Source organism: Tiliqua scincoides, chromosome 7, assembly GCF_035046505.1.
Source record: "Tiliqua scincoides isolate rTilSci1 chromosome 7, rTilSci1.hap2, whole genome shotgun sequence".
NCBI classification, from domain to species: domain Eukaryota; kingdom Metazoa; phylum Chordata; class Lepidosauria; order Squamata; family Scincidae; genus Tiliqua; species Tiliqua scincoides.
In genome coordinates, this window is record NC_089827.1 from 28785167 (window position 1) to 28796352 (window position 11186).

General features: G+C 45.5%; 1 protein-coding gene across 1 annotated transcript in view; it reads right to left on the minus strand.

The window, feature by feature from the left end:
* LOC136657168 (collagen alpha-1(VII) chain-like) overlaps positions 1 to 10902 on the minus strand; it is a 96166-nt gene extending 85264 nt beyond the window's left edge. The window contains exons 1-2 of the mRNA XM_066633847.1: positions 10690 to 10902; positions 4933 to 5049 (exon numbers count right to left, since the gene is read on the minus strand). Coding sequence (XP_066489944.1) covers positions 4933 to 5049 — 117 coding nt within the window. The 5' untranslated portion in view covers positions 10690 to 10902. The remainder of the gene's footprint in view (positions 1 to 4932; positions 5050 to 10689) is intronic.
* Positions 10903 to 11186: the final 284 nt, after the last annotated feature.

Below are 11186 nucleotides of genomic sequence, written 5' to 3' on the forward strand. Positions count from 1 at the left end.
ATGGAGATTGACAGCCCAATCCTCTGCATGTCTACTCAGAAGTAAGTTCATCTTTAGGGGGGAAGCACATAAAAAATCTTTTATTTCTCCAATAAAAAATGGTTTAAAAATAAATACATAAATAAATAAATAAAAGATTAACAAGTTGTGAGTTCCTGCACCTTTCTTTTTACAAAAAAAGCACTGCTTACCAGAGAGTAAGCCTCATTGGCTATAATGACAATGACAATGCATAGGATTGGGCTCTGAGACACAATTTAAGCAGAGGGGCTCTCCAGCAGATTGAGATTTTGCTTCAAAAAGTAATTCAACCCCACAGTTTTAGAGTTATGACCCAGGATCTTCTAGGCCTCCCTGTCTGACCTCAGTGGATGGACAAGGTGATAAGGAAGGAGACTGTCCTTTAAGTAACCTGGTTCCAAACAATTTAATAGCCCAATCCTAAGTAATGTTCCAGCACCAAAGCAGTTGTGCCAACAGGGCACAGGCTACATCCTGCAGTGGGAGTCATGGAGGCTTCCTCAAGGTAAGGGAATAGCTAGAGGGGGTGCAAAACACTTTTGCATGGTGCCTCACTGTGACATGCAAACGGCCCCTTCCCCCCCTCTTCGAAGCCATTCTGGTGTCTCCTCCATTTTGCTCTAGTAGCCTGGAATGGCTCCAAAGAGGAGGCAGTGTTCATGCTGTGGTGAGGCGCTGTGCAAAACTTAGTGTTTTGCACCCCCTCTAGCTATGCTACTGTTTGTTCCCTTACCTTGGGGCTGCTTCAGTGTTGGAAAGTTGGTTACAACTGGGCTTAGGTCTTTCTGACTAACTATCAGAGTTTTTAGTTGAGTCTGGATAGGAAGAGACCCCTAGCCAGTGAAACAAGAGTTGGAGCTGTCCTCCATGAATTTGTCAAATCTGCTTTTAAGGCCATATAGGCCAGTGGTCATCACCACATCTTCTCCAGTGGATTCTATAAGTTAATTTTCTGCCTTTTGTGAAGAAGTACTTTCTTTGGTCTGTCCTGAACATATTGTGAACTAGTTTATAATTCAAGTGTTCTGCCCAAACATCACCTTGTGATGTCATAAGGGATTCTGGGAGGCAACTCTCAGACTGCAGGTTGTTTGACCACCAGATTTCCACATGACTGCAGTTACACCCAGACCAAACATGCAATTTTTCCATGGGAAAGAAAGCACCTCCATGAGTCACATCTGTATGTCTCAACCCACATGACATTTGCAACTATATGTTCACTGCAATCTGGGTCTTTCCTAATGACAAATGCCATGCTTCTCCCTCCTCCTGTGCTGCCAATTAGTCTTTGGTAGACTCTCTCTGTCTGCATATATCCCAGCAGCACTTGCCAGCCAAAAGAGATGGGAGCTTCTCCCTTCAGAGGAAGCTTCAGAGGATGGTAAGCATTCTGCTCGTGTCTGAAACAGCAGAATTCAACCTTTGTTTTCTGTGCCAGTGTGCATGGAAGGCTGACTTGCTTGCATGGGAGTAAGCTGCTGGCCATTGCTTGGAGCTTCTGAGCAAGCAGGCACAGGATTGTGCCCCAAACCAGGAATGTGGGAAAGGTCACGCAAGCAGCTGCCCTTCAAACTCCACACTCTGAAAAGAAAAGAGATCTCAATTCCCTACATAATTATGTGTTTACACACATCTATGCACACTTTCCTGGGAGTAAACCCCACAGAACACATTGGGGTTTACTTCTGCGTAGGCATGCTAAGGATTGTATCAGAAAGCCTTTTTTCTGCCTGGGTAGAAAAAAAATACCACCTCTCTCTCTCTCTCTCATTCCATGAATCTCGTGGGGGGGCGGGGGAAGCTTCTATCATTCAATTGGTAACAGCTAAGGGGCAAGGGAGAAGATGATTGGAGTGGGATACTGACAGTCCCCTCCAAACTGAGTCTCTCCCATACATGCTTTGCTGGAAATAGTAGCATAGTTGGGCAAAATGGTAAATACTTCAGGTGCTATAAAGCACGGAGTAAGTGGCCCCTCTCACTCACCGTTCAAGCTATTCAGGGCAGCAACAGTAATGCACAGGCTCCTTGCCAAACTAAACGGCATCTCCTGTGCATTGATAATACTTGATGCATTGCGGCACATGTAGTACTTACCGTTTGCCCTAAGCTACACTACTGCCTGGGAGTAACTCCCATTGAACTCCATGACAACAGCACCAGGCTTGGCCTTGCTCACAGTTCACTTCTCCCATCCCCCCCAATTCCACCCTGAAAGGGTTCCTGAGGCAAGAAATGAAGGAAAAGCCCTAATCACAGGCTGCTGCTCTGATTAAAATGCAGACACAACCCTCCTGTGTGTTTAGCTTTGGAAGACAGTGTCTTTGTAAAGGGAACCAAATAGGGAAAGGAAAAAAGTAATTGCTTGAAGGAAGCTGCATGTTTAATGCAAGCACTTTCAGAAAGGACACTGATGCAAGTGGAGAAGTGGAAGTTTGCAAGACAAATTACAAGTCTCCTCCCCCACCTCTTGGACTGCAGTCCTATGTATGCTTTTCTGGGAATAAGCCCTGCTGAACACAATGAGAACTTCTGAGTAGGCATGCATATAGTAATATACAGGCTGAGTCTTGGCATCTGCAAGGGTTCAATTTCCAGAATCTCCGTGGATGCTGAAAATTGCATTAAATGAAATCCATTTTAAAAAACAATGTCCCTTTCCACAGTGGTTTAAAAATAGCTTCCTTATCATTGTAATGCAAGACAGGCAGCAAGCAAGCATGTGGGTGGGCAGTCAGACAGACAGACAGACAGACAGACAGTCCGGTCCCTCTAACCCACAACTGTCAACTCTGACTGGCAGAGGTTCTCCATCATCTTATTTGAGGATCTTTCCCAGTCCAAGTTCTTTTAAATGGTAGTGCTGGGCTTGAATCTGGCACCTTTAGTGCACAAAGCATATGTGCTGCCACTGAGCTGCAGCCCCCATTCTTACCAGTAGGTGTGATTAGCCATGAAATTAGATGTGATGGAGATGCTGACCTCAGAAAGCTGATTCACAGAAATTGGTCCATGGAAGGGATCACCCTGCCTATTTTCTCTCTTTTTTAATCAATGTCCTTGCTGAATTGTTTTAAAGCCCCACAGTTTAATTAGAAGGAGTGTTCATTAAAGGATGCTATTTGACTATAACTTGTCTATCTGACATTGCCCACTTGTGGCTGTGCAATTATTTAAACTGTTCCAAAGCTGGAAACAAAAAGTGCAGGATGGGGTGGGCTTGAAGACACTTTATGATCAGGCCAGATCTACTGATCCCACTTGCAAGCAATCAAAGTTGAAAAATAGTCAATGGCACATAAGGGGATAATTTAAAACAGATATTAAAGTGTGACTTGGACTTTTAAAAGTGTTCTCTGCAACAAACAACCCTGTTATTTGGAAACTGGAAACAACCTACTGGAAACTGAGAGATGACCAACTCCACCAATGAATAAAAACACAGGTCTGCTAAAAGAGTATGCTATCCAGCATTGTATAGGTTGAAAGAAAAAAGAAGGAAAAAGAGGCAAGTATTGGGAGGCAGCAGCCCAGAGGAAATTATGACCAACAGGAAGATATGGTTGCAGGGATCAGGTCCTAGATAATGTAGAGATCAGGAAGCTGGTCAGAATGAGGATGTGGAACAGCAGAGATTGTCCTGCAATCCCAAGAAAATGGCCCAGAAACTGGCCCAATCCCAAGCTGAACTTGTATCCCCAAGAAGAGACTGATGTCATCCAGAGTTGTACCCTTCAGCTAAAGAGGTACAACATGTCAAGGGATAGCATGCTGCTTCAGATATGGGTATATATTTTTATATGCTGGCTGGTGCCTCATTTGAATCTCCCTCCTTACAAAGAAAAAAAAATCTGCACATAGCAAAACTAGCAAACCATTTGGAGACAAAAGTAGTTTACTACCTCCGGGAAGAATTTTCATGGCAGATTGCATACAGCAAGATCAGCTAGGAGGTTACATCAGCACCACAATGACACCCTCCTGCAGTATGGCTTAGTTAATACTGCAGTATTGCTTAGCCTTACACAATCAATCACATCTAACACACAGCCTGTCAAAGGACTCTGATATTCCATTGTTGACACCTAGTTTGAACACTTTATACCAGCATCACCACAAAAACTACCTTGAAGTGGCTAAGCCAAAGGGGTACCAGCTGCAAATGGCCTGTGTAATTTGATTTACTCCTGAAATTGCCACCAAAACCCCACAAATTTTGGACAACACTGCCAAAATACTGGGGATATGCACTACATGCAGTTTCCTCCAATCCCTCCTTCTAAAAAGACTACCCAAGCTAAATCTGAGTTGTGTGTGTGGTCTACCCTCTAGTGGATACTGCAAGAATAGCCTAGGCAGCATTAAACATCTGACTGAGGGTTTCAACCTGACTGTACAGGCTTCATTAGCAAAATATTGGAAGCAAAACTGGTTACGAACACTACAAGACCAGACGCATACGCCACAACATACCAATGATTTTCAAAGACAACTTTCTTCAGATGCCAATGGAAAGGAACAGGTAATCTAAATCAGTCATAAAATGGGAGCCCTGGCACATTTGAAGGGGGGCGTAGACTGAAAACTATGAGAAGGGGATTTTATGATTATCTGTTCATGTTGTATCCGTGTTTGACAGGGGAGGGGGGCTGGAATCTAAGAAGAGCTCCCTAAGGGGCCATAGACAAAAATAAGAAAAGGTTGGGAATGGTTGGTCTATAATGATCAGCTGTTGAATACAGTCGGAAGCCTACCAGTTACCTCCAGGTCTACAACCAAAAAAAAAGAAGGTAACACATTCACATGTTTTTCTGTTTCCCACCACCATTCTCAAGTATCTTTAACAGGAATCCTAACACAAAAAGGGGAAACCCAAGCGAGTTTCCCCAGAATTTCCCCTTCACTTACTTGACTGGTTTCTTTGCCCTTGTACCACTGCTCGTGTCTTTTCTCCAAAGGCAGCAGCTCCTTGGATGCACTCTCTGAAGCGTTGTGTTCTGCCACCAGTTCAAGACTAGAGGACATCTACAGAGGCAAAAGCAAGGAAATGATTACAAGGAAGCAGTGCAGAGGAAACCGAAAAGATGTCTGGGCACCCCACTTTAAGAAATATGCAGCCAAACTGGAGCAGGTTCAGAGGAGAGCGACGAGGGTGTTCAGGGGGCTGGAGGACAAGCCCTACAATGAAAGGTTGAGGGAACTTGGCATGTTCAGCCTGGAGAAGAGAAGGCTGAGAAGGGATATGATAGCTCTCTTCAAATACCTAAAGGGCTGTCATATGGAAGAAGGGAATAATTTATTCTCAGTTGTCTCAGAAAGTGGAACTAGAATAAATGGGTACAAACTGCAAGAGAGGAGATTTCGATTAGACATCAGGAGAAAATTCCTGATGGTAAAGGGCCGTTCGGTAGTGGAACAGATTGCCGAGAGAGGTGGTGGACTCTCTCTCACTAGAGACATTCAAGCAGAGGTTCAACAAGCACCTGTTGGAGATGCTCTAAGAGGATTTCCTGCCTAAGGCAGGGGGTTGGACTAGATGACCTATTAGGCCCCTTCTAACTCTATGATTCTATGGCACTGGTGCAAAAATTCCAGTTCAATCACATCCTATAATAAACTTTATTTATTTTATTTTTATCCCGTCCTTCTCCCCAAAGGGACCCATGGCGGCTGTGTGAAATGGGCAGAAGTGACAGGAAGACAAACGACTGTATTTCTGTTCAACAGCTTGCTAACATATCACAGGCATGTAAGATTGCATGAAATGCACCTCGATTCCAATGACTGACAAATTAAGTACTTGGGGCTCCATTTTAGATTTTGTTTTGGGGGCAGAATTTCTCTGATAGATGCCAGGAGAGAATCAGGAGAGAATCAGTAAATTCCAAAAGGATCGTTAAATCTCTTGGGTGCATTAAAAGTGGAGAAGATGAAGAAGACAAAAAACTGTGTGTTTTAAGAGCACTGGTAGCAATTTCTTTTTTGATAATAACTATTGCAATTTTACTAATACAACTCTCACTCTCACACATTTTTAACTAAAGGAATTTTGTGTTCTTGGTTTGCATGCATAGCACTTAAGTATATGTACTTGTTTACAGCAGACCTAATTAAGTTTGGAAACTGGATGAGCTGAAAAATGTGATATACAATTTGGAAACAGGAAAAAAAACAGGCTCTAGGAAAACAGAAAAGGAGTGGATCATACAAAAATAGTAACAATAAGGGTTTTTTTTGTTGGCATCCTTCAGTCTCAGAAGACTATGGTTATCGCGCTATGAATGGTGGTTCTGGAACAGAGTGTCCTCTCCAGTGCGCGAAGCCTGGGTAAAGTAGGTATGGAGGATAGGCTGTTACGCATGCAGCAAATCCCCCCTCTCCACGTCGCTGAAATGGTCAAATGGAAAGGCAGAGGCCAATAAGGTTGGTTCCAGCGGCGTCGCAGGAGTTGCCAGAACGTGACTGTGTTCAGCCATGAACTGCCTTAGGGACTCTGGCTCCGGATTTTGCCTCGAGGTTGACTCCTGAAGCCTTTTCCATAACTGGATGTAGCCACGAGGCAGTGGAGGTTTGGGGTCAGAGTTTTCCTTCTCTCAGATGAGCTGCCTTCCCAGGCTGACGAGTCCCATCAACCCGGTGGCTGTTTAGTCGCCTCTTACGACAAGTACAGCCAACTGAGGGCCTATTCTTATCCCCAGCCCCCAGGGGAATGTTACAGGGTTATTGTAACAATAAGGTTACAATAACAATAAACCACCTTGGGTGCCCTTCGGGGAGAAAGGTGGAATATAAATCTAATAAATAAATAAAATAAATAATTTCTGACATTTTCATATATCAAAATGACATTTTTGGCTGGGATTGTTTTTTATCTATTCAAAGACTGCACTATTTTGAAAATTTGAGAAAATGTTGTGAAAACCGAAGCTGCAGTCAGACATTACATTCCCAATCCCACAAACCATGGTTTGGACAATCAGGAATGAACAACTGGTTTGAATACTCTCTCCTCTCACATTCCCATCACACACCTTAATAGAACTGACAGTCCAATCTTGCCCTGGAGCAGGAAGGGCCCTCAATAGCCCTGGGACTATTTAGATCTGAGCCACTGCAGAAGGTGGTGCAGATCCGAGCAGCTCAGAGCTGCCCTGGGCTATCTGGGACCGGAGATGGGATGTCTGGGACCATCCCCCGCTTACCTGCTGCCACCCACTGGCCCACCTGTCACCCCAAAATGCCTCCCTCCTCCCCATGCCCCCCCATCCCTGTGCTAGCTTGGATGCTGCGGGCTTACCTGTTGTGCCAACCGAGCAGGGCTTGTGTTGGCCTCTGGAGGTCGGCACACGTCCATGCGCTGGCCTCATTCCTCTCCCAGTGCTAGTACAGATATCATAGCAACCTGTGGTTTGAGGAAATTAGGGGCCTGATCCTATTCCCGCCAACTTCAGTGGTGCACTTGCACCACCAGCGCTGGATGTTGTCAAAGTGCCATAAGGCTCTTTCCTGCCGGTGGGAGACTGTCAGGGTATCTAGGAACCTGAAATTTGTGGCCTGAATGGAACAAGGGCATACGATCCCCTAAACCAGGCATCTCCAAACCCCAGCCTGGGGGCCAGATGCGGCCCGCAGCAAGCCTCTTTCCGGCCCGCGGCCAACCTCTTGTCCCCTGAAAGCCTCTGGCCCGTTCAACTGAACATGACCAAAACTGTGCTCTGATTGTGTCTGGAGGGTGTTCTGAGGGCCAAAGAGGTTGAATGAATGAGCCCATTCATTCATTTGTTCACTCATCTAAGTTCCATCTCTTATTTATTTAAATTTTATTTGTTAATTTTTTTCTGGCCCTCCACACTACGCCAGATATTTAATGCGGCCCTCTGGCCAAAAAGTTTGGAGACCGGCTGAATGATAGCCAGCTTGTTCATGTTCATGGAATGAACTCTGCATGGAATGAACTCTGCAAGTGATTGCTGGGCAGCCCTAGGCAGTTGTACGTTCGGGACACAGTAGCCTCAAAGATAAGTCTCACTAGGAAACTATATCGGGCGCACCTCCAGCCTGGTGGGAGTGTGACTGGGAACCTCAAGTTCATGCAGAATGTCTTTCTGGAGTTGGGAGGAGAAAAGAATGCATTTCCCTGAATCACATAAAACAGTGGTTCTCAAACTCTCAGGGAGAGTTTGAGAGCCAGTAGGTGTTTGCCTCCAAAGGCAGGGGATGGGGGGGAAGGCAGAGACACGATGCTCAGCATTGCACCTCTGATCTGGGCACAGGGGCATGCTGCCACTCACCCCTGCCTGCAGCAGGCTCCCGGGGGTTGGGGCAGCCTGGTGCCAGCCTCAGCAGGGCTCCCCACACAGCACAGACCCTCCAGAAGATGATCGCGACCACTTCCTGTTTCACAATTGCAAAACCGGAAGTGGTTGCGATACTTCAGGTACTTGATGCGATGCAGTTCAGGTACTTGAAAGGAATGATTGACAAATGCATAACAATTTAACCAAAGGGGCCACCAACACTGACTACCTATGTAGATGCAGATTGGGCAAGTGACATAGAGAGCAGGAAGTCTATGTCAGGTATGATAATAAAGTTTGCAGATGCAATAATTGGGTGGAGGACAGTAAAACAGTCCACTATCGCTATGTCATCTGCAGAAGCAGAATATGTCGCACTGTCACTACTATGTACAGAAATGATATGGTATACACAATTATTAAGAGACTTAGGGTACAGTCCTAACCCCTTATGTCAGTGCTGGAAAGCACTGACATAAGGGCAATGCAGCTCTGAGGTAAGGGAACAAACATTCCCTTACTTTGAGGAGGCCTCCGTGAGTGACACCCAACTGCAGGATGCAGCACATGTCCCATTGGCTGGAAAGCACTGACATAAGGGGTTAGGATTGCGCCCTTAGGCATTGACAGTGAAAAACCAGTGAAAAACCAGTGTTGGTATGGGAGGATAATCAAACATGCATAACTATGGCCACAGGAGAGAGAGTTAAAACCCGAAGTAAGCATGTAGACATTCGCTACTGCAATGTAAGAGAGGCAATCAAACACAAACTGATCACATTATTGTCCATCAGATCAAAACCTAGCAGATGTTATGACTAAGATTCTTGGTATAGTAAAACATGAACAAATGTTTAAAAACCTTGGAACGGTAGATAGTATGCTCTATTCAGGTCAAAATTTGGAGGGGTGTCAGGGTATCTAGACAGAGGACCCTGAAATTTGTGGTCTGAATGGAGAAAGGACACGCGATCCCCAGAAAACTGTCAGTTATGCCAGCTATTAGGGGGTGAGGTCTTTTGGCTGGCGCTGACAGCCATCTAGTAGGTAGGGACAAAAACGACAGTTGCTCTCTGTGTGGACCTGTTCTGTCAGAGCTCAGGTGATGAGGTGAGGTGATGAGGTGAGGTGATATGTCTGAGGGTTGTGTCAGAGCTGAGTTTTATGTCTGAGGTGCTGTTCCATTCTCTTCATATCTGCTTTATCATGTACATAGTTAAATACAGATTCAGTGTTGAAACTTAGACTATCTGTGTTTATTCTCTCACCAGATTGCCTCTGCCTTAAGATAAGCTGCCTGCTGCTACTCTTAGTGAGGAAAGTAAAATTCCCTCTCATCCTTAACAGAGACATTCAGTACGAGGGAGGCCAGCACGAGTCAGCACGGAGCCTCAGTGTTGGGATGACAGGGGACTGGAGCACCAGGCAGTGAGTATCCCTGCCAACCAGTGGGGAGCTTTTTCGAGACAGGAGGATGGTAAGGGGAAGACAGGAGAGGTGGACCTGGGCAGGGGGAGGGAGGGCCAGTGGGCAGATCAGGTCCAGGAGGGGGGTGGGAAAGGCATCATTGGCGGCCGCTGAATCCTATGCTGTCCTCTGAGCCAAGTTGTCTGACAATGGCCTCCTCAGTTCTGCATGGAGGGCTTTCCTGGGTACCCTTAATGCCTTATAAGCTATTAAAAATGTCGTTTGCAGTTTCTCTTTGGAGACCCGAAGCAGTTTTGGGGTGTTTTTTTTTTTTTTTTTGCCTTTTAGGCTATTCTGAAGCCCACAGAGGCAGTGGGTGGACACACATGGCCTCTGCAGGCTTCAGAAAGCCCTCCGGAGGATTTACTTGGGGCCAGGTCTGGTTCAACACGAGTCCAGAGGACCTGTGTTGAGCCAGATTCGCGGATATGAAATCAGCAGATAAACAGGCTCCACAGGTACTGTTGTCCTGTGTTCTGAACAAGGAAAAACCACTATATTCTTGTGCAACCTTTTCTGAGCTATTAGTGCCACTCTGAATAGGCAGCATTTATGTAACTAAGGGCCCAATCCTACTAACTTTCAAGTGCCAGTACAGTCGCTATGCAACCCCAAGGTAAGAGAACAAACATTCCCTTCCCTTGGGGAGGCCTCCATGATTGCCCTTCCACCACAGGATGCAGCGCATGCCCATTGGTACAACTGCATCAGTGTAGGAAAGTTGGATAGAATTGGGCCATAAGTGCTTAGGACCACAGTAAATGGAGCAGAGCTGCATGGTTTTTGTTCTAGCATAGGATTCCACTTTCCACTCTAGTAACTTCTGTTTACCTCACTGCTGCTAAACTAGCATTGCAAAATTGCACAGACACACTTGCATGAAGGTAGTTTGATATGTTACCTCTCCTTCTGTCTCTTTTGGCACAGGCAATTCTTCTAGAGACCAAGCTTCTTCCTGGGTCTCCAAAGTGGTATTTTCAGCAGCTCCTCCCAAATATAAAGAATTCTCTTCCTCACTCCAATGAGACTGTGTTGTGTTCTGCCCTTCAGGAATGTCCTCTGCAGTCTCAGCTTTGAGCCCAGCAGTGCCTGTCCAGTTAGGTGTTACATCTAGCACCATGGAGCCAGTGTTATTAGAACTATTAATAGTGATGGCAAACTTCTGTTCTGACACTGTCTGATGACATAAGACAATAAAATTGATGAGACATAAAAGGACAAAACAGCTTGGAACAAAGTCAGCCACTGCACTGCTGAAGGTTTGAGGTTCCTTCTCACCTGATATGAGGTCAGCATCACTGATGGAACCAAAAGGAGTAAAATGCTGGTGTGTGAATAGCTTGAAAATATTTCTTCAATCTGGTCCTGGTCCCGGCTGTGTCATTTATGGCCCAATCT